General features: G+C 48.8%; 1 protein-coding gene across 5 annotated transcripts in view; it reads left to right on the top strand.

Annotated features, from left to right (window-relative positions):
- Positions 1-21,907, top strand: part of DGKG (diacylglycerol kinase gamma) — a 139,596-nt gene extending 117,689 nt beyond the window's left edge. For all 5 annotated transcript variants that reach the window (XM_030575609.1, XM_030575611.1, XM_030575610.1 and 2 more), the window contains 3 exons: positions 13,592-13,712; positions 16,307-16,367; positions 21,119-21,907. In XM_030575609.1, coding sequence (XP_030431469.1) covers positions 13,592-13,712; positions 16,307-16,367; positions 21,119-21,217 — 281 coding nt within the window. In that variant the 3' untranslated portion in view covers positions 21,218-21,907. The remainder of the gene's footprint in view (positions 1-13,591; positions 13,713-16,306; positions 16,368-21,118) is intronic.
- Positions 21,908-23,998: the final 2,091 nt, after the last annotated feature.

Here is a 23,998-nt window from a genome sequence, read left to right as displayed (position 1 = left end):
TTCAATGAGATTGAAAGGTGGCAAATACAAAACTGATCAAAAATGCTTTCCTTACCCAACACATTATTACCCCCTGGAACTCACTGCACTTGATAACTTTGAAATCTAGGACTTCGTAGGATTGATAAAATGTTTCTTGCTATGTGTATGTACAGCACCTATCACAATGGGACCCTGATCTTAGTGCTACTGTAAAACAATAATAAATAATAGGCAAAGAGTAACTATTAATGGAATGTACCTGTTACTTTCACTCCCTGCATCTGAAGAAGTGAGATTTTTTTACCCACGAAAGCTTATGCCCAAATAAATCTGTTAGTCTTTAAGGTGCCACCGTACTCCTTATTGTTTTTGTGGATACAGACTAACACGGCTACCCCCTGATATTCATGGAATGATGTCAGATTGGAAGGAGGTTCTCAAGTAGGGTTACAAAGGGATCTGGTTCCAGGTCTGGTGTTATTTAACATCTTCATTAATAACCTAGATGTAGGAATAGGGAGCATACTGATCAAATTTGCAAATGACACAAAGTTGCAGACACTATGGAGGATAGAGCTAACATTCAAATTGATCTTGATAAATTGAAGAATTGAGCTCTAAACAACAAATGAAATTCTACAAGGACAAATGTAAGGTGCTGCACTTAGGCAAGAAAAACCAAATGCACAAAATACAGAATGGGGGGATACTGGGCTTGGCAGCAGTATGGCTGAGACAGATCTGGGAGTTGTGGTGGATCACAACCTCAACATGAGTCATCAATGCGATGCTGTTGCAAAAAAAGCAAATGCAGTGTTAGGTTGCATTTAAAGAGGTTTAGCATGCAAGCCATGGGATGTGATAGTACCACTCTACTCAGCCCTGGTTAGGCCTCAGCTGGAGTACTGTGTCCAGTTTTGGTGACTGCTGTATAAAAGGATGCTGAGAAAACCAGAAAGGACCAAAGGCGGGTGACAAAGATGATCAAAGGGATGGAAAGCAAGCCATAGGAGCAAAGGCTGAAGGAACTGGGTATGTTTAGCTGAAAAAGAGGAGAGTGAGGGGGGACATGATAGTGGTCTTCAATACATGAAAGGCTGCCATAAGAAAGATGGAGAAAAGTTGTTCTCTCTTGCCACAGAGGGTAGGACAAGAGGCAATGAGGTCAAACTACAGCACAGCAGCTTTAGATTAAATCTCAGGAAAAACTTCCTAACTGTAAGAACAGTAGGACAATGGAATAAACTACCTATGGGAAGTCATGGAAGCTCCTTCACTGGAGGTTTTCAAAAGGAGGCTGAACAGCCATCTGTCTTGGATGGTTTAGGACCAGTGGTGGGCAACCTGCAGCCCATCAGGCCCATGCGGCGCATCAGGGTAATCTGATTGCGGGCCACGAGGCATTTGCTGACATTGACAGTCCTCAGGCCTGGCCCCCCCGCAACTCCCAGTGGCCGTGGTTCACTGTTCCCACCAATGGGAGCTGCAGGAAGCAGTGGCCAGCACGTCCTTGCAGACCGTCGCTTCCCACAGCACCCATTGGCTGGGAAACGGCAACAACTGCGGCCACTGGGAGCTGCGGGGGGCCATGCCTGCAGATGATCAACATCAGCAAAATGTCCTCATTGGCCCGCAATTCAGATTACCCTGATGGGCCACATGGGGCCCGCGGGTCACAGGTTGCCCACCACGGGTTTAGACAAACAAATCCTGCGTTTTGGCAGGGGGTTAGACTAACTGACCTTGTGGTCCCTTCTCACCCTGTGGTTCTATGAGTCTGTGCAGTTTCAGGGACCTTCCGCGAAAGCATCTGTTACTGGCCTCTGTCCCCCAGGCTACCTGTCTGACCGCCTGCTGTGGAGGAGGATTGTGTGCTGGTGTTCCTGAGTGACCAGATTTGTTAAAGAAAATGATGTGGAATGTGTGTGGGGGAGCAGCTGCCAGGGCAAGGCAGCATGATGGGACTACATTTCAGCCACTGCCTCTCTCTGCTCACAGCCCCCCTGTGGATTCGGGGCTTGGATCTGCTGCTGAGCTTCAAGGAACAACTGACTGGTTTTGGCCAAGCTGAGGGGAAGCGAACCCTGCAGAGAGATCATTGCTGTTGATTGGTGCATAGACAGCATGAACAAAATGACAGCTGGAGCCAGGAGAGCTCAGGGCGCTCTGCCTTTCCTGTTTTTCTGCTCCCCGAGGCCCAGCTGGGACCATTGCCGCTACTGAACTGGAGTGGAAATTGATTCGGCCGCTGCTTCTGTCTGGGCGTTGGCCTTGAACTTTCCCTGTGAAACATGGGGAAAGCCTTCTCCAGTACATGGGGAGGGGCTGAGTCTCGGACAGCACCACCGCTGGCTGGGGTGAGCATTGCCTTCCTGACACCATTCGCTGGCATGAGCGTGTTAAGTCTGGATCATTTGCGTACATGCCTGGATGGCCTCCAGAGGCCTTTGACAAACATCAGTAATAAATTCAGAAGGCACTCAGGGGAACTGGGATTATTTGGCCCAGTTTCCGGGAATACAAGAAATTTTAAAAGCTCCAAGATTAGCTGGTTAGGCTAATGATGTCCCTGACTGCCCTGCTTGTCCCATCGCTCCCCCAGCAGCAATAAGTCTTGCCATTTTCATAGTCACATAGTTAGTGTGACTCTATGCCAGAGTAAACATGGAGCCTGCCTTTGTTCATCACTCATCCCACACCACCAGTGGGGCCCAGATGGGTTCACTTTGCACCTGCAGAGTTGGTGGCTTTTCTTAATTTGACCAGGTCATAGGCAGACAGGAACTGAGGCTTGGAAAAGCTTTGAAACTATTGGGGTCTAATAGGGTCTTTGCTAGTGTTGTGTCATAGAAGCAGCTATTGTCTCATTGACTGAGTGTGAGGCTGGGAGCCCCCAAGTTCTAGTTCAACCCAGCCACTGGCTTGCTGTTTGCCTTTGAGCAAGATTCTTGAATGGGTCAGTCTATCAGTGTGTAAAAGGAACAATATCCGTCCCCTAGGTCTATCTCGCAAGGGGGTTGTAAGCAGGGCCGGCTCCAGGAGTTTTGCCGCCCCAAGCAGTAAAAAAAATAAAAAGACACGATCACAATCAGCTCTACCGCTGCCGCTTCGGTCTTCGGCAGCAATTCAGCGGCTGGTCCTTCGCTCTGAGAGGGACCGAGGAACCTGCCGCTGAATTGCCGGACATGCCGCCCCTCTCCATTGGCCGCCCCAAGCAGCTGCTTGCTGGGCTGGTGCCTGGAGCCAGCCCTGGTTGTAAGGGTTAATTATTCACTGTTTGCAGAGCGCTTGGAAAATGCTCTGTAAATAAGGATTGTTCCAGGCACTGGGTCATTCAGTGAACCCTGTCTACTGACAGTCTTCTCTAACTTACTGCATTTTATAATATGAGAGCACATTTCCAATCACGGTTTGAAGACCCTGCAGCAGAACTTCCGCAGATGTAGCACTGACTCTCCAAACCATGGCAGAGCTCCTCTGTTCAAACTGCCAGCTAGTCTACCTCCAATGCAGCTGCCCCTAGCTGCAGGGCAAAAGGTTCCCCCAAGCACAATTTCTTGATTGAGATTAGTGCTAGCTATGTAAGAGAGAGCCCCTCCCATGCTGTGTGCACCCGGGGATAACTCTTAGGAACTATAGTCTGTATGTATCAGACTAACAACTCGGTATGGTTTGTAAGAACACAGGCTGGGGCTGTCGCTTCAAGTCACTGGCCCCAGGTCTGCCCAGGGCTGAGCCCATGGGGTTCGGGGGTTGCTTGACATAAAACAAAACAAACAGGGAGCCATTTCACTCTGCTTGGAGTGCCACATTTAGAAGGAACATCTGCCTTTGGGACAATAGATGAGGCAATGTTATGATTGCCAGTAATCTCGAAGTGCTGTAAATAATAAAGCAAGTGCAGAGTTAGTAAGCCCAGCCACGATGTGGCAGTCACCTGCAATAGCCTTTATGTTTCTTCCTTTTGCAGAAAGTCTCACCTCTGCTAGCTTTCATAAAGGCATTGATTGGAGAAGTGGATGAGAGCCCCTGCAGAGGTAAAGCTGAGGACCATCAATGGCTATTAGCCAGGATGGGCAGGGATGATGTTTGCCAGAAGCTGGGAGTGGTGACCGGGGATAGATCACTCGATAATTACCTGTTCTGTTCATTCCCTCTGAAGCACCTGGCATTGGCCACTGTCAGAAGACAGGACACTGGGCTAGATGGACCTTTGGTCTGACCCAGTATGGCTGTTCTTAACGTTATGTTCTAGGTTTGTTTTCCATTATGAGCCCAATAGTGCCTTCTCCTTTACAGTCCTCAAAAGGTTCTTGCCATGAATGGGCTGTGGTGAGTGGAGGGAATTGTTTTAACTAATTGAGAAGATTCAAGGAAGCCAGTTTTGAGCCAGGGGATCCAGACAACATAGATGTTAATCATGTTTTGAAATCGCTGTGGGGGAAGGACGGGAGGAGGGTGTTGGTTTTGTCAGTGCTAGTTGCAGAAGAGATTGTTTTATAAACTTCAGATTGGGGATCTCTGGAAGAGCTCGGTAATAGCTTCTGGCACGGGATGAATTGGGGACGGAAAGGCCTATTTGGGAATTAGCAGCATCACATGGCCAGTTGGCTGGTGGAACGCCAATGCAGCCATGAGTAGCCAGAGCACCAGAGCATGAGTCTGTGCTGCTCCTTAGCTCCAGGGGGAATAGGTGTTTGTGGGAGGAAGGGCAGGGAAGCAGTGGCCCAACATCTACCGAGATTCCCATCACTGAGCAATTCTTAATGATTTCTAGCCCCATTTGGCCCTGGACCTGCCTGTTTAGAATCATTACAAGGAGTACATAAGAATGGCCATACTGGGTCAGATCATTAGTCCAACTAGTCCAGTATCCTGTCTTCCAACAGTGGGTGGTGCCAGATTCTTCAGAAGGAATGAACAGAACAGGGCAATTATTGAGTGATCCACTCCATGTCATCCAGTCCCAGCATCTGGCAGTCAGAGGTTTAGGGACACCCAAAGCATGGGGTTGTGTCCTTGCCCATCCTGGCTAATAGCCATTGATGGACCTATCCTCCATGAATTTATCTAGTTCTTTTTGGAACCCAATTATACTTTTGGCCTGCTGCCTATTAATTTCACTGAGTGACCCCTCGTTCTTGTGTTATGTGAATGGGGTAAATAACACTTTCTTATTCAACTTTCTCCACACCAGTCATGATTTTATAGACCTCTATCATATCCCTCCTTAGTCATCTCTTTTCCAAGCTAAACAGTCCCTGTCTTCTTAATCTCTCCTCACATGGAACCTGTTCCACACTCCTAATCATTTTTGTTGCCCTTCTCTCTACTTTTTCAAAATCTAATTTTTTTTTTGAGATGAGGCAACCAAAACTGCACACAGTGTTTCAAGGTGTAGACGTACCATGGATTTATATAATGGCTTTTTGATATTTTCTGTTTTATTATCTATCCCTTCCTCATGATTCCCAACATTCTGTTCGCTTTTTTGTTTGCCGCTGCACAACTGAGCAGACGTTTTCAGAGAACTATCCACAGGACTCCAAGATCTCTCTCTTGAGTGGTAACAGCTAATTTAGACCCCATCATTTTGTGCATATAGTTTGGGATTATGTTTTCCAAAGTACATTGCTTTGCATTTATCAACTTTGATTTCTCTCCCATTTTGTTGGCCAGTCACCCAGTTTTGTGAGATCCCTTTTTGACTTTTCGCAGTCTGCATTGGACTTAACTATCTTAAGTAGTTTTGTATCATCTACAGACTTTGCCATCTCACTGTTTACCCCTTATTCTAGATTTTTTATGAATATATTGTTGAACAGCGCTGGTCCCCGTACAGAGCCTTGGGGAACCCTGCTATATACCCCTCTCCACTGTGAAAACTGACCATTTATTCCTACCCTTTGTCTCCTATCTTTAACCAATTACTGATCCATACTGATCCATCTGTTTGTCAGAGATCTAAGGTATTTTTCTTCAATAAGCTTGTAAAATGTTGAGAATTTCTGTATCAGTAGTGGGGAGGGATTATTGAACATGGGAACTTTGTTAGAGCAGTAAATAAGAGGACCTAATGTATCAGGCCAGTCTCTGATTGGGAATTCTATCACCTAGAATATCATGCTGGATTAGATGCTCTGAGTTGTGATACGTTTTTTCTTTTCTTTTCTTTTCTTTTAAATGTTGATTTGTGGCATTGGCCTCTCAATATCTAGATGGATGATGCTGCAGGTAATATCTGACTCAACTGAACTGTAATCATTTGACTGTAACCATTTGTGAGTTTAAATGGCAAGCCTTAGAAGAAGAAATGGTCAAAACTCCAAATTTCTGTTTTGTAGGATATTTTGACATTTTGAAATTTGTTTTCATTCCCAAATTGGAATGCAGACAAATATTTTCAAATTTCCCCAGAAATCAAAATGCCAAAAGTTATTGCTTTGAAATTTTTCATTTTGGAATTTTGAAATTTTGTTTCCATTTTTATATTATTTTTATTATTTAATGATATGACAGGTGGTAGTAGTGCATGACATGACATAGACGAGCAAGTATTTTCAATCTCCTAGCAAAATGATTCCAGGATAACACAAGGATACTGAAAACAGCTGCTTCACGAATTAGTACTCTAAGTGCTTATCTTATTTTGTTTCAAAGTGTCAAATATATTCATATATACACAAACAGGAAATGAAAATATGATCTCAAGAGTAAGACAAACAGTAGTAAGTAGCAGCTGCTCTCACCAATTTAAAAAAGAGAAATAGAATATTTCAACTATTATATTCTATCTTTATGACACCTCAGTACTAGTTGTATGTCATCCGGTTTGGAGTTTTTTTACTGAAATATTTACTTTCTATTCCTTTTCTTAATGATAGTAGAGAGCCAAGGTGATGTACCTCACCCAGTGCACTAAACGCCCCAACGACAACTATGTGGGTGAAACAAATCACTTTCTTCTTGAAGGAACTCGCACAGGAAAATGATAAAAGACACAAACCTCACATCACCTGTGGGGGTGGACTTCTCACAAAGCGATATCTGACCTGTCAGTCCTTGTCCTCAAATGAAACCTGCACAACACCTTCAAAAGACGAGCCTGAGCAGTTAATTTCATAACTCTGCTAGACCCTAAAAATCATTGTCTTAATAAAGAGACTGGATTTATGGCTTGTTTCAACAGTCTGTAACCCACTAACCTCCTTTTTTTTGTTCTATAATTGGAGGGGTGTTAACTGGCCACTTCACCTTGAATGGTCTCTTACAATATGTGTTAACGGCTTATGCTAAACAATCTGTTCTGCCTCGTATGTAGCTGTGAGACTCTGTGTACCTTTCCCAGAGCTCTGTGTAGCTTAAAAACTTGTCTCTTTCACCAACGGAAGTTGGTCCTATAAAAGATCTTACTCACCCACCTGTCTTTCTAATTCCCTAATGATAGTGTCATTTTGTTAATAGGTAACATTTTGCCATTTTCAAAATGGTTTAATTTGATGTTTGAGAACAGTATATTCTGCATCGCTTGCTCCACAAGGAGAAGGCAAACAGTCTAATGAGTCCCAGCAGTGGGATGTTGTTGCATTCAGCAGAACCTCACTAATCCACACTTTGGCAACCTGCAAGGCCACGCCAGAAATGTATTTTCAAGCTCTGTGATGGATCGAAGCTGGAATCGAGGATATATGCTTGTGCTGAGCTGGTGCTCCCACTCGCCCCACCCCATCCTTTCTGCAGGCCAGAGGGGGTGGGTATGGCCTGCCAGGAGTGATGTGGGGAGACGCCTGGTGTTTTTGGTTATGTTGGTGTTGGGTTATGTGGTTTTGGTGTTATTGGTGGGTCATTTATTAAGGGATTTGCTCAGAGCAGTGGACAGGTGCTTTTCTATTGCAGATTGGTAAATCTCTAAATAACTGATGTTACTCTTCCAACAGATGAACCTCTTATCAGTCCGGGAACCTAGATATACCCTAGAAAGGTGCTAGGCTGACTACATTTGTTTGGTGAGGCTGGTGCATGTCCAGTGGAAGATAAGCAACTGTGCGAATGCGGCCCGTGCCCAGGGGTGCCCCGGAAAAATGGTCGCTCTGGCGCCCTACCCCTGCTCCAGCCGGGACTCCTGCTGGGGAGCAGGGTTGGCCTCAGGGGCTTCTCCCACTCCACCTGCCTAGCGCTCCTGCCAGGGACTGGGACAAGCCCCTGCGCCCTGACCCCATTCCCTGTCAGGAGCTCCAGACAGTTGGCGAAGCAGGGCAAGCCTCCGTGTCTGACCCCATTTCCCTGGCAGGAGAGCCAGGCCTAGGGGTGGGGGGGCAAGCCCCTTTGCCCAACCCCATTTCCCCAGTAGAAGCACCTGGGTGTGAGTGGTGAGGGGGGGAGTACTGCAGGCGGAAGGGATGGGGAGGGGACCCCCACTTGCTCTGGCCCAAGGCCCCACAAAATAGCAATCTGCTTCTGCACACATCCTTCCATCAGCATGATGGAAGCCATGGCTGCCCATCCTTGCTGGCCCAGCTGGTGAACTTCAGGCAGATGGATCTCCTGTTGGCCGAATGCCCAAGTGGATTCTGCCTCATAAGGCTCCCATGGGACAGTGCTTCTCTGCCGTGGGAAAGCTTACATGTCACAGGGCTCCCCAGCCTAGTCCCCAGATGCAAGTTCAGAGCAGTGTCCTTAGACTCAGCTGCAGCATCTCCAACCCCATGGGACCGACACATTATATCCACGTCTGTCAGGCCAGCTCACAGGCAGCGCCTTCATTTCTGCCCAAGGCAGGATCATTACAAGTACAGCATTTTACTGGTCAGCTTTTCTTTTGCCCCCCTTGAGTACATACCCAGTGACCATCATGGTCACTCACCCAAACATCCCGGCAATTCACGTCTTGCCGTACCTCGATGGTTGGCTAGGGAAGGTTCATGTGCTACAGGAGGCGAAAACTGGCCTGCAGAAGACCTGCTCTCACCTCCAGGCTAAAGATATACCATGTGAAATCCATCTTTGCACTCGTGTCTGTTGGGGAGACCATGGATTCGGTAATGACAAAAGTTTGCCAGCCTCAAGGAGATTAATAAACCTACTCACAACTACTCCATTAGTAGGTTCTCAGCTCCAAAACCAGGGTGGTGCCTGAAGTCACTGGCTCAATGGTGTTGGTGCAGCTGGATAACCCCAGCCATCTGGCTGAGAGGAAGCTGTCTCAGGCGAACAATTGAACCAACAGAGTTTTGCAGAGTGGTTCTCTTGAATCACCAGTCTCCCAGGGACCAGGCCTGTAAGCAGGAGGGCATGCACATCTGGCCATGGACAACTCACAATTGAATGCCTATTGCCTTGGGCAACATTAATGGTAAACAGTAGTAGCAGCCAGGGGGCTGGCAGAGGTCTCCAGCAGAGACAGCTGGAGCTCAGTGTGCTCCAGTCATGCTCCCTATACTGGAGCGGTAGGGGGCATGTGGTATGGGAGCAAGCTGTGCTGGGAGTGAGACGTGCCCTGCAAAGGGAGCAGAGTGGGGCTGTGAGCCCCCATGGAGAGTCCCCAGCACAAGACAGTGCAGACGTGCAGGGCGTTCTCTAGCACTCAGGAGTTATTGTAAAGACGCTACTGGATTTCTTTGGCCCGCCTGTTCCTGTCGCTGTTTGTCCCTCCATGTGGCTACAAAGATGCTTCTAAAACACAATCCACTTTCCCAGTTGAGGTGGGCCAGTGTTTTGAACAGCAACTAAAGGCACGAGGTCATCAGGAGAACCTTGCTGAGGTGGGTTCACCAGCTTTGGTATTGTGTGGCCCATCCCTGGGCAAGAGGGGCTCATGAGCGCCGTTGGTGCTGGTGTGATTTCTGGGGAGGAAGGCAGGACACCCTGGATGTGACTGAGCTTTCAGACTGTGCATGAATGAAACACAGACAGGGTCAGGCTGGAGAGTTCGAAATCCACTGGTTACCTCCATTCAGGGGCCTCCTGCCCCAGGCAAAGAAACAAAGCGAGAGCGTCACAGCTTTGAACTCTTCCATTTCTCCTCCATAGCTGGACCCTGCTGCCCTAGGCAGACTGCCGTCTGCATCCTTCTCTGGCCATACTGTCCCAGCCCTATTTGTAGTCAGTTACCTAGTGCGACCTTTCGGCACTAAGTTGGCTATTCAATGAACCCACTCTTCCTGGGCACTTTGCCAGTGGCTGCCCAGTATCAGAACTGCCTCTTGTAAGCAAGCGGCCTGAGAGGCTAACGCAGACCCTGCACTCCTCTGCCAGGCTTCAGCCCAGGGCATGGTGCAGGCAGGGCACTGGTTGGTATGCTGGATGGTCTCCTCTTGCCCTCAGCCAGGGAGATACCACGTAGCTGCATCCTGCAGGGCTTCTCTGTGCCTTGCCATACCACTGATATCAATATCCATCTCTTCCCAACATCAAAATGTCACTCTGAATGGGGAATCAAATCCAGAGGAGGCGTTTCCCCCAGGGATCTGTTCTTGCCACACGGCTGTTCAGCTTTTTGATCAATGAACTGGGAGGAAATACAAAATCATTCACTGCTGGTAAAATCTGCAGCTAACCCAAAGCTGAGCGGAGTGATACGTAATGCTAAGGGCAGTTATGCAGAGCAGGCTGGACAACTTGGTAAGCTGGGCCCAAGCCAACATGCATTTTAATGCAGCCAAAGGCAAGGGCATATATCCAGGAACAAATAGCGTAGGCCACACGTTCAGGATGGGAGATTGTATTTTGGACAGCAGTGACTCTCACCTATCGAGGGCTCCTGGCTGCTGATTGTAGAACAGAGTCCCAGCCTTGACATCCTTTTGGTCTCCTTAGTGCATTCAGAGACCCACATAGACACAACAGGGAAATATTCTCCCTTCTGCCTGTGGCTGGCCTGAAGACTGAGCCACACCCTATCAAACATGGACCTGGCACGGTGATCTGGCACCTGGGATCATGCTGGTTACTGGAGCTTATAGGACTGGATCGAAGAGTGAACCATACCCCCTAAAAAAGCTCCCACTGGTACAAAATGCATCAGCCCATTAGCTTAGCAAGGCAGGTTGCTGAGAGCACATGGCTCCACTGTACCAAGATATGCTTGGGGGCCTTCAGAGAGCAAGTTACATTCCCTGATTCTCGTAGTTCGTCTGCCCTAATCCCAGCCCTTCAGCCTAAGTTAGAGCCACTTAGGGACTGCTCTAGCCACTGCCAGTTGCCCATGGTCCCTATGGGACCAGGCAAAATGTGAGAAATGATGGAGTGCAGCTGTGCTCCACCCACCCCCTTGCTCCCAATTAACCCCTCCCATCCTCCACACTGCGGGGAGAAGGGCAGTTGGTGCAAGAGCTGGAAATGCTACTGCCCACCTGCTCAGTGTTCCCCCATGCCGGGGGAATTCCTTGCTGGCCAAATCCTGAGAGGCCAGAACCAGGGCAGAGAGGCTGGGCCATTGCATTCTGTTTGGGGAAATCTGTGTTTTCTTCCCATCTGAGGAAAAGAGCTGTCTGAGATTGCTGAGCGCACCCCACAGGCTCAGGACAAGGGGCCTCCACTCCAAAGGGGGTGCTGTTATGTGGAGACGCTGATCAGAGAAGAAAGCCACAGCACTGTCTGGTCTAATCAGAAAACAAGCATTCCTCTCTTATCTCAACATTTCTCCTCTCTGCCTCCCTCTTCCCTCTCTTGGCACCTTCCTCTTACAGCCCCTCCCTCCACTGCCAGAGCCTCTTCCCAGCAGAGCTGAACAAGAGGTGTAGGTACTTAAAGGCCATGATCAAGTCACTTCTTAACTGTATCTTTGATAAGTGAAATAAATAACCATTGGCACAGATTCCCAAGGGATGGGCCCAAACACGCTCACCCTAGCTTTGTTTGAGCTGGCTCACTAAGAATAACAGCTTGGCCCGTGGCAGTACAGGCACCGGCTTAGGCTAGGCACCCGAGTACAAACTCAGCGGGCTGGACAGGATTGTGATCAGGTGGCCATCCTGAGCCGTTGCCTGTGCTGCTGTGGGCACACTGCTATTTTTAGCATGCTAGCTCAATCAAAGCTAGTAGGGGTATATTTACCCAAGCTGAAAACACTATCTCCCCAGTCCTGTATAGATGTACCCTCAGTGGCTCACTGTCTGGCAGGTTTTCTAGACCTCAGATCAGTCTTGTAGCTTCTACTCTGTCCCCTTTCCAGCATTTCAGCATCCTTCTTGGAGAGCAGCCAGTAGAATTGGATTCCGTATTTGTGCAATGGTCTCACCAACGCTGTATGCAGAGGTAGCACCACCTCGCTGCTCCTCTGCGATGGTCCCGTTTGCCCCAGCATCACACTGGGAGAGCACGCTCAGCTGGTTTCTACCACCACCCCTTAGGCTTTTTCAGAGTCACTGTGCTCCCGGATCTAGTCCTGCCTCCTGTAAGCGTGGCCAAGGCAGGAAACCAGGAGGGACTGGGGAAGAGACAATAATGAACAAGAGACAACATTTGGATGTCAACTGCCTGAGTCACCTGGCCAGGAATCTTTTCATGTGTTTTCTTTTCTCATGGAGCTTCTTATTGTAAACTCACTTTTCCCTTGTTTTATCTTCCCCATGGGCACAAATGCATCTGACCTGTATGGGGTGGGGGCTAGTCACAGCGCAGCCCTCCAACACAGGGCAGCTCTGCCGTTCCTAACTGAGGCCCTAGCTCAGTTCCTTGGGATTGACAGGCATATGGAGCATGCCCAGAAAGACAAGGGCTCTGATCTGCAGGGCGTCCCTGGGAGGGGTGCAAAGATGGCTTTATGGGCTTTCTAGGGGCCAAAACATACTCCAGAATAAGTTACAGCAGTCAGGTGTTGCTCTAAGTTACTGCAGACCAGACCAGCAGCCTCCAGCACTGTGAGTTATTGGTTTGCCCTCAGGCCATCCCCTCCCAGCCCAGCCCTGGTCCCTGCACACCCCGTTTGTGATAGCCCTGCTCTGTGCGTGACCAAGCAGATTTCCCTCTGCCAGCTGCAGTGCATTAAGAGCCCCTCTACACCACAACCATGGTGATGCAGGGGACTGGTGTAGGGAAAGTCTCTGTCCTTCTTGAAGCTGGTCCCGGGCAGGGAGGTGATGGGAGCACATCCAGACCTAGACACAATGGAGTCATTTCCCCACTCTCTGCTGAGCTCCCAAACACCGTCCCAGCATTGGACTGAGTGTTCAGAGATACTCCCTTGCAGAACAAGCCCAAGTCTGTTAGGGGTTCACAGCTCTTTCTACAAGCAAATGTCTGTTAGCCCCAGTGCCCAGGCTAAATTCCAAGGCAGTGAGCTACAGTATGTTCAGATAAATTCCCCTCTCACTGCATTTGGGCTCATGACCTGCCCCTACACTGTTAGGCAGTATTGCTGACATGTTACAGTGGCTGCTGAGTTCCACTCCAGAGGTGGCTGCATTGTGATGAGTAACATGATCACTGTGTAAATGTCTGCTTTGTAAAGTGTCTTGCTCCTGTCACTAAATGGATAGGAATAGAAACGAGGCAGTGGTATGAGCACTAGACCAGAGGCTGGGTGAGGGGCTATGTCTGAGGACACAAGTTCAGTCTGAACAAGGCAGGTCAGACCCTACATGCAGTGTTTGACTCTCTCTCCTCCCAGACCTCAGTGACCAGCTCCTGGAAGTGGTGGGTCTTGAGGGAGCGATGGAGATGGGGCAGATCTACACCGGACTGAAGAGTGCTGGAAAGAGACTGGCCCAGTGTTCATCCGTCACCATCAGGTACTGTCCCAGCCCCTGATCCAGCTCTTAATAACGCCCGCTAGACCATGGCAAATGGCTATGACTACGTGAAAGCATCCTAACAGATACATCCAATGCCTCTCCGAGGCTCTGCTGAGATCCAGTTACCGCCCCACCTGTCTCCCCTTCACCCACTAATCCTGTAACTCCAATTCCGGCAGGTCTGCTTGTCTGGCATGATTTATTTACAGTGTTGTGGCCGCATTGGTCCTGGATATGAGTGAGATAAGGTAGATGCAGTAACACCTTGTGTTGGACCAATTTCTGTTGGTGGAATGGTCAAGCTTGAAAGCATGTACCTTCCACCAACAGAAACTGATCCAATAAAAGACATTATTCCCCCACCTTGTTTCTCTCCTGAGTTATATATGGGGCTTGTAGAGCTCTGAGCACAAAGGGCTCGTTGGCCATGAGTAAGGCTCCTAGGACCTATGGTGATTCATGTACCCCGACAATATTCAGTGTAAGGCTTTGACACCTATTGCTCAGGAGTCTATTGGCCACAGTGTCTCTCTTTATATTTGCTCAGTTCTTTTACTAGGGTGGGATGGTTTGGGTTGGGTTGGTTGGCTGGTTTGGTTGGGTAGTTGTTCAGTCAGTCATTGGCAAGATCATTCTTCTCTCCTTCATAGTAAAATAGTGCCGTGTTGTAGTTCCCAGCTCTTAGATACCTCCCTAGTTTTCAGTGACTCTTCAGTGATAGTTATTAGTGGGTTTGTGCATTTGTTGTCTGGCTTCCTTTACAACGAGGAACCCTCCCTTGTCACCGACTCATTGTGTGAGCCAAATCCTGAAGGTCTTACTGCTTACTTGGGAAAAGCTCTCCCTGACGTCAGTGGCAGTTTGACTCATTCAGACGGCAGAAACAGGGTGGAAGGACTGCAGGATTTGGCCGTGTGTGTTCAGATCTCCTCTTCCGTACTTCTGATCAATAGCTGGTTTGTGGATTAGTCATTATTGAATTGGCAAAAATATTTGCACAGATGCCACAAAACTGTTTGCAGATTTCACACAAATAGTTTCAGCCGTTCACAAAATGGCTGGAGGAGGCGGTGAGGGTGTGTCCACTGCTGCCCTCCCTTCCCCTTATAACTTTTCACCCAGCGGACAGGGTAGTCACCCAAGAAGTAGGTGACCCAGGTTCATTATCTCCCTCCTTCCAGTCATTGGTGACGTAACCTTCCAGCTTCTGCCTTGAGGGAGGCACTTCAGGGCAGGGGTTCCCACCCCTGAGATCTTTGACCAGTTTCCCATGCAGCCACATTAGCCTCCCCTTGTTCCTGACATTTTCAGAGGGATGACAGACTGCTGGGCCTTAATTAGGGTGTCCTGGGGTCCTTCTGCTTTCATTCTCACGCCTGGATTTTAGTACTTCATCCCTTTCCCCATGCCTTACAGACTGCAATATCAGCTGTACACCTCCACCTCTGCCAAAATGCCGCTCGGCTGTACTTTCCTATAGACTCAGATCTCAGTATCAGTCCTGATTACGCAGAACCCACACACCTTCCACCCCACTGATTCAGATCCCAGAGCTGCCCTTCCCCCAGCCAGACTGTAACCCCTAATGATATACCCACATGTACAGCCCAGGGTGCCTCTCATCCATGGAACCCTCCCCCTAGAGTTTATCATCTCCACCGCGCCTCTTTTTTTTTAACCTCCGTCCACTGAAACGTCAGGAATGGCCTGGCTGGCAATGGGACACTGGAGGCGGGGGTGTGGTTCAGCCCTCTGAGGTGGCACCGAACGTTCCCTCTCTCCGGTGCTTGGCTGGCTGGGTCTTGCTCACATGCTCAAAGTCTAACTGATCACTGTGTGAGGTTGGGAAGGAATTTTCCCCCAAGTCAGACTGGAAGGGACCTTAGGGGAAGGGGGGCGCTTCTCCTTCCTCTGCAGCACATGGGTGCGGGTCACTTGTCAGGATTATCTGGGTTTCTCTCATGTAATCATTTTCCTGACACCGAGTGGGCCTTGGGCACTGGTGCACTTTGGTTCCTCCTGTTTTTTGCCTGGGATGCACCCTACTCTAGAGTCCTGGCAGCTGTAATAGTTTGGTCTCATGTCTGTGGCTGGGTTTGGTGCTGGGTGTTGTTGGGGGCCTGCGCTGTGCAGGATGTCATACTGGAGGATCTGGTGGTCCCTTCTGGCCTTGAACTCTATGACTATATCAAAGACGTGGGCAGAGGCAGTGACAGACTCAGCAGAACTAAGAGCGTACAGCAAAGGTGCAAGGAAGGAGCGGAGAGGATCCAGGGACAGGCTGTTGACCTGGGAAAGGAAGTGATCAGATCCAGTGCCAGATGCAGTAGTTTATAAAACAAGGTGCAATCCTTGGCATGATGCCTTGAGCCTGGGGCATTACAGCAGTCTCCCGCATGGATTTCATGTGCCCACGTCTTGCAGTTCAGGGCATGTTTTCACTTAGGGCTGCTGCAGGGCATGTCCTCCATGTCTCCTCCCACTCCTCCAGGGAAGGTCTGTGAGCTACAGGACCCTTGGTGCAGACTGCCTGGAGAAAGGCAGCCCCTCCTGTGTCCTCACCCTCTGTCTTGTTTGTTTGTGGGTTCCAGGACAACAAAGCTGTTGCCCATGCAGGTGGATGGAGAGCCCTGGATGCAGCCTCCCTGCACAGTGAGTACACAACTGGCAGCAGTGCAGACTGGATGGGGACACAAGGGCAGGGTCCTACATCAAAAGCAGCTGCTGTTGGTTGGGTGATTTTCTCAGAGAAGGGATTTGTAATCCAAAGAAAATTCCCATTCACATGCTTAAACTACTTGACTACATCTGTCTCTTATTCCCCCTTCCCCATGACTGGAGGGGACATCACTCCGTTGCCACCTCCCTAAGCCATTATCTCCCAGCGATTCTCCCCTTACCCCCTGCAGAAGAGGGCTGGATACAAGCCTCTGAAGCCCAAGCAATGTGATCCTTCCCCAGTCCCTGTACCCTCAGCAAGAGCACAGCAGGTGGCCTTTTTAATTTAAAAAAAAGAAACAGTAAAAATTTGACTTAAATTCACAAGCTCTTGAGTCCCGACCTCCAGCACATGTACAGCTGAAGTGCAGAGCGGGAAAGAGTGCTGATGTCTGAGCTGATCCATTAGGGCAGTGGTTCTCAGACTTTTGTACTGGTGACTCCTTTCACATACCAAGCCTCTGAGTGCAACTTCCTTATAAGTGAAAAACACTTTTAAATATATTTAACGCCATTATAAATGCTGGAGGCAAAGTGGGGTTTGGGGTGGAGGCTGACAGCTCGCAACCCATGTAATAATCTTGCGAACCCCCCAGTTTGAGAACCCCTGCATCAGGGTGGGTGACAGGATGCACCGGGCCCTTTGAGGCCCCCTGCTGGAGGCCTCACGGTCCTGCCACACAGTGCCCCAGGAAAAGGAGGAGTAAAGATGGGTCCTCCAGACCTGCCTAGATAGGCTGCTTCCGCAGCCTATCAGAGTGCAACAAGCTCAGATAAAAGGAGTGACAGGGCCAGAGCAGCTCAGTCACTGGTGGGGACCAGAAGGGTGAGAAGGGCTGTGAGACTGAAAGGCTGTGAGAACAAACAGAGAACACTGAAGGGGCTATGTGGGACGTGGCCCAGGAAATAGCAGCAGCAACTATTAAAGGATGCAGCATGTGGCTGCTAGTTGTAGGGTCCCCGGGCTGGGACCCGGAGTAGAGGACAGACCTGGGTCCCCCTACCGGACACTGGGGAAGTAGCCTAAGCTTCAAGAAGGGGATAAGACTCAGAACTAAATGCCCAAGAAAGAAGCTAATTGAAACAGGCCTAGAGATGGGGCTGAAGACCCTGGAGGGGGCCAACCATTGTTGGACTGTGTTACTCCAGAAGGGGTTCCTTCATGCATTAGACTGTGTGTGACTTTCGCAGAGGGCTGGGTTACTGAAGACCCACCTGATGAGATTAACAGCCTATAGGGCACCAGGAAAAGAGTGCAGGTTCACATCCAGCCAACAGGAGGTGCTCATGAGAGGAGAGCGGCCCCCCTCATGGGATTTCTGAAAGGTTTAGGCTAAAAAATAAACCAGGGCAAAGGGGGGGTGCTAATTTCAGGTCCTGGTTCCCCTCTACTGGGATAGTGCAGATTAAGCTGAAGTGCCCCAGGTGACTCCCTTGGTTGGGAGCTGTACAGGGCCCAGCTCAGGTGTCGGGTCCCCATGCCTCACTGTCTAGATCCTCCTTCCCACTATTTCTAATGAAAAGTAGCTCGAATGGGCCCGAGCCCCAGGTGGTTCATGTCTGCACAGCTCTACTGACTTAGTGGAACAAGGTGGGGGCTCTGGCCCTGGAGTGGATGGGGCCTTGGGAGCTCTCTCTATACAGATGAAACCTCTGGCTTTATACTTCACCTTCCTGTCCTCCTGCCAATGCAGGTCAGCACCGCTGGTTGGCACAGCCTTAAATGAGAAGAAAGGATTTGGGAAACAATGGCTTTTAGATGCCAGCAGAAAACTCAGGTCACTTTGCATTTTGGCTCCTTTTCCATGTGTCTCTTTCCACCCCATGGGTGCCCCACGCCTCAATATCTTCAAGGCTCTGACAGCTGCAAGGTCCCCAAACCTCTTGTCCCCAGAGCAGAATGTGCTGCCCATGCTGCGTCCGCAAGAAGTGCTGGCTCTGAAGCAGGGCCCCAGCCTCGCCCCACATTGCACAGCGCTCTTCCTGGTTGGATTCACTGGGCAGGAATGACTGCACAGGCACAGGCTGTCTCAGCATTGCTCTGATTTCAGCAGATCTCCCAATAAACTCTCCCCTTTGTTTTAATTCAAACAAAGTCAGATTTTTCTTCCCTTCCACGCAGTCTATTCCCAGCTGAGGCAGTATCCACGCCGCCTGGGACCAGCCCCAAAAGTGTGGGGCACTAAGCGACAAGGGGAGTGCTGACCCAGTGTGCCCCAACAGCTGCCTCTGCTGGCCGGGCTCATAGGGAACTGATTCATGGCTGCACCATCCCAGGGTGAGGTGCGGTGCACATGCCATCCAGCCACCTTGCGGTGGATCATCCCAGGACCCTGCCTCTGCTAGTGCAAGGGCTGAATGTGACCCCACAGTGAACACACATGACCCAGCTCGCCGTGCCTGAACAGGGCGATGGCACCAGCTCTCCTCTCCCCCTCCCCCATCCCCAAACGCAATGCCTCTGCATCTAAAGTGATCCTTGTGAGCTTCCTGGTGGGCGGCGTCAGAGCCCTGGCAACCTGCTATTTTTGTTACTGCAGCACGTTAGACTCACTGCAGTGATTGCACTTGAGAGGATGGAGATTATTAAAGCACCTTACTGGGGACAGGGTCTCCGGGGAGAGTGGGTGTCCCTGCTCGGAGGCTCCAGAGTGCCCTGGCCCAGGATCCCAGTATGATCCAGAGTGACCCAACACCTTTGCTCCACCGCATTGGGTCCTGCTGGCGGCTCACAAAGAGAGACGTCCCATGCATAGCTTTGCCACATGCCTGGCCTTATGCACTCACAAAGCTAGGAAGCCCTTAATCCAGCAACTCCCATGTCCCTGACCCACGAAGAGCAGGGTCTCTAAAGGGATGCTGCCAGCCCCTGGCTGGAGGGAGAATTGCATTTAACTCTCACGTCTGCTGTTTGATTATTACATCTAGACTTCAGGGATATTGGATGGAATTTCCAAAAGCACCCAAATGACTGAGGAGCCTAATTCACACTGGCTGTGGATGAGACCTGAGCGCCTCAGACCCAGATCCACCAAGGTACCTACGTGCCTAAACTACACTGGTTTCAGTGATCAAAATACCTTGGCGGCTCTGAGCTTAGATTCCAAAGTCACTGCTGAAAATGGGACCTGGGCTCCTAAATCTCTTTGGTGCTTTTCAGAATGCTCCCCCTTGTCAAACTACTCAACACTCATGTTTTGGACTCAGCTGACTTGACCCTGCCATGAAATGCTGCTAGACAGAGTCCTGTGAGCCATCTGCCTCCATCCAGCTAACCCCTCCCTGGCAGAGGGGGTAGTATATTTGTCCAGACTGTTCCATCATGCTGTGGCCCTTGCGCCAGCAACTTCACCCATAGCAATCCCACCTTTTTGTCAAAGCCTCTGTCAGGAACCACAGGTTCCCCTTCAAGAGCCACATGACAGTGGGGTTGAAGGCCATGGGCATGGTTTTACTCTCGCATATGTCCGGTTTCAGTCTTTTACACCACTGTGCAGTAGAGATTGCTGGCAAATGTCTTGCTGTGGCTGGCATTAGAAGAGCTGCCAACTGCACCTCCGTCCATGGCACTGAAAACCAGCCACTTTGTTTAGGAATAAAGTGATGCCTATATTCTAGAGAAGCCAGATCAGAAAGAGTTTGGGTGCAAAGGGAGGCACTCTGGGCGGGACACTAGCCATCTAGAGCTCTGGCTTCTAACGTAACTTGGCCTATCCGTGGAAGTGTGGTTGGTGGATCCATCCTAGACATCATTGTTGACATCACAGAAGCCCATCACTATTTGTCGTGGCTGGCAGTCTTTGCTGAGGAGACTCGAATAGCAAGAATTAAAATAGCAAGGAAGTGTTATTTACTCCTCATAACACACAAACTAAGGGTCACCAAATGAAATTAATAGGCAGCAGGTTTAAAACAAACAAAAGGAAGTATGTTTTCACACAATGCCCAGTCAACCTGTGGAACTAATTGCCAGAGGATGTTGTGAAGGCTAAGGTGAAGGCTAAGACTATAACAGGATTCAAAAAAAGGAACTAGATAAGTTCCTGGAGGGTAGGTCCATCAATGGTTATTAGCCAGGACGGACAGGGATTGTGTCTCTAGCCTCTGTTTGCCAGAAGCTGGGAATGGGTGACAGGGGATGGATCACTTCATTATTACCTGTTCTGTTCGTTCCATCTGGGGAACCTGGCATTGGCCAGTGTCAGAAGACAGGATACTGGGCTAGATGGACCGTTGGTCTGACCCAGTATTGCCGTTCTTGTGTTCTTAAGAATGATGTGGACTGGCACAGAGATGAATGGACAGAGCTGTGTGTTGGAGAGAGGAATCCAAACCCATGCATCTCGTCCAGGCTTTCTGTCCCTCATAAAATGTCGAGTGAATTACAAGAGTTTGAGTCTTAGGAAGTCAGGAGCTAATTGACTCTTGGTGGTACTGTTGCCCTCTGGTCAGCGTGGGTTAGGTGTCCAATCCAGAGATGAGCTGAGCCTGGCTCTTTAGCTCAAGCTGTAAAGGCTCCTCCTTGCAGCAGTGGAGGTCCCTGGTTCCATCCCTAACATGCTGGCCAAGATGGCTGCTGTCACATTCTCAGGGAACAGAGAGTCTCTTTCTGAGAGGAGTAGCCCCACTAAACCTTCTCTAAGCTGAGCCTTACTGATTGATTTGTTTTATGTATTGATTTTTAGATAAAAATTACCCACAAAAGCCAAGTGCCAATGTTGCTGGGTGCTCCCCAGAAGAGCAGCTTCTTCTTCCTGAAGAGAAGAAACCGAACTCAAGACTAAACAAGCAAAGAAATCAAATCCAGAGGTGACAACACTGCATCCCACTGGCAACTGCTGCAAGGAAGGCCTGTGGAAAAGGACCCTTCATCTCTTCAAATTTCCTGACTTCTTGTTCTGCTTTGGAAACAGCGGACCGGAGGCAGTGATTTGAACAGCAAGTGGAAAAGAGCAGCCAATGGTTCCACATGAAATGAGGTGTGGTTTGGGTTTACACGCAGACGCACTACTGGCAGGCACCACCTGGATGGTTTGAAAAAAATGAGATTTTTCCTAGAATGTCTCAATCGCAGGAGTGAAAACAAACTCTCAGTGCCAGGGAAGGGTTTTGTCCCTGGTGAAGCCTTAGACTCTGTAGAGAAAATTTTTTATCCTCTGAAAATAGACCAGCATCGATGGAGTATAATATCTGGCCCAACACTGCAAATGAGAGTTGGTTTCTCTCTTTTTATTTAAACAACTAACTTCCCACCCATCCCCAAAGTTGCCAGTGAAACAGCAACCTAGCAAGAAGCCGAGTGTTATTTATTGTTTAATGCTGTCCAAGGACACTGGATGTTTCATTGCACTGTCCCTGTGGTCACCAGATCCTATACATTCTAACAGTTATTTTTCTTAGCTTCAAGAATATTGAGGAGAGGGGAGACGGTGCCTTTTCTCAAACTGTTCTAATTTCATTGTTTCAGATTGCTCCACCACTAGCTTTTTTTTGGGGGGGGGGGGGGGCGGGGGCGGTTAAACAGGAGCAAGTTTGTCATTCAATTTCAAACCCATTTGGGTGTGAGCTATGTTTGGAGAGAGGGAGCCAGAAGGGATGGGGGAGGCCACACAAGAAGAGCTGGTTTCTTGGATGCCAGAAACAAATTCAGGGTAAACAAGAGAAGACAACACTTGGAATGTATAACTGGTCAAACATGGTCCTTGCCAGGCTGCCAGCCTCCAAGGGATACTGAATCCATTTTGGACTCCACCTGTCTGTTTTTATTTATATATTTATTGAACAGATTCTTTTCCTTTAAAAAGAAAGTTTGACAGGAATGAAACTTCTCAATTTTCCCTGGCAGTTCCAGCTAAGAGAGAGGCCCAAAGTCTCCTTAACAGAAGAGTACTACTCTTAATAGGGCTGCTTTAGCCCACTGACAAATGGCCCGAGTTGAATTTTGGATGTGATGTGGCACTTAGCTTTCACTATGCAGCAAAGCGCTTATGCTGAGTCATCCCAATCCATGGCAGGCTTGTGAATGACTTTGGAAGAGGCGCTGGTCTGGGGATGAAATCAAAGTCAACCCAGAAATAGCACTGCAGAGAGTTATTTGCTTTCTAAAGCACAACAGTGTAGAGGTGGGGCGGGGGGGGAACAAGGGGGAGAAAGGTAAACCATATACAGTGAAGGGAGACAAAAGCAACATTGCTTCAAATGTGAGTGTAATACACAAATTATTTGCTACTCTGCTTTCCTGCCTAGGGGACCTGCATTCATATTTGGCTTAGATCGTATGAGTGTGATGGTCTCATCCTAATTCCCATTGAATCTATGTCCTGAATATCAAACCCGCCAACGTGATGGGTTGGGAGTTAGGCAGAGTGCTGGGTCAAGATCTTCTGTGCCAGCTATGGATTGGTGACAGCGCTTGCTTCTGCAAACCAGCTGTGTTCATCATAGGGTCCTTTACTGCTCTCCCGGTATTGCTTAGGTTCATTTAAATAAGGTATTTTACACACCATGCCACTAGAGGCTGAACAGTATAATACATCCATTACATCTCCCCCTTTAAGTTCTCTGTTCCTCCCATTTACAATATTTATGCTATCCTGCTGTCTTTGAAGTTCAGTATGGACCAGTCTGTTAAGTGTATGAATCATACTGATTTTCTAATTGCATCACCCGAACCCATAACACCTTGGTCATCTGGCTGTCCAGTAGTTGCCGGCTATGGTTGGCTTGGAATCCTTGAGTCATCTTCTTGTTCTGCTCCTGCCATCTGTAGAGATTGTTCCTCCAAAAGAACAATCAACAGAGCAAACTGTAGGTGTTAGCAGTTTCTGTTGAACTCCCTACTGTCAGTCTTGACCACATATGATCTGGGCACTGAATTTTTTCTTCATGACAGCTACAGTTGTCTGTCCCATTTCTTCATCCAATTTGAAATGAACACAGTCACCAGGTTCTAGACCCAACAGTTCTCTGAATGACTTCTGTTGTAAAAGCTCTTACAGACTTTATATCTGATTTGGGTACTCTGCATGTCTGGCCACTTTGGAAATAGAACTCCTGCTGCAATGTTGAAAAAGAATCTGAGTTGTCCTCCCATCAGGAGCTGTGCTGGACTCCATCCAGTAGTCACTGTAACTCAGAAGAGCAAGGAATGGATCTTCCTGCATAGGATTTTCTTGGCTATCTGTACAGCTCTCTCAGCCTCTCCATTCACTTGTGGGAAACTTGAGCTGCTAGTAATATGATCAAAATTATACTTCATTCAGAATTACTTAATGGATCTCCTTTCAAAAGTCCAATAACATCAAATCCTCTGAGTTCTTCCACCTTTCCCACTAGGCCCATCATGGCTGCCATTGCTGTGGCTGAGAAGGCTGTTGGTCTGTGGTACTTTGATCACATACACTCTGAATGCAAAGCTTTTGTCTTTGTAAGTTGTTTCTGTGGTGAACTGGCCCATGCAGTTCAGAATACCTCCAGGGCTAGTCAGAGCTGTGTCAGGTGACTTCAGCTCTGGGCAGGGTTGAACGTGATTGTAAGTCCCTTCTGAGATAACTGTAACATCAGCT

This window comes from Gopherus evgoodei, chromosome 9, assembly GCF_007399415.2.
Source record: "Gopherus evgoodei ecotype Sinaloan lineage chromosome 9, rGopEvg1_v1.p, whole genome shotgun sequence".
NCBI classification, from domain to species: domain Eukaryota; kingdom Metazoa; phylum Chordata; order Testudines; family Testudinidae; genus Gopherus; species Gopherus evgoodei.
This window is presented reverse-complemented; position numbering and strand designations above follow the sequence as displayed.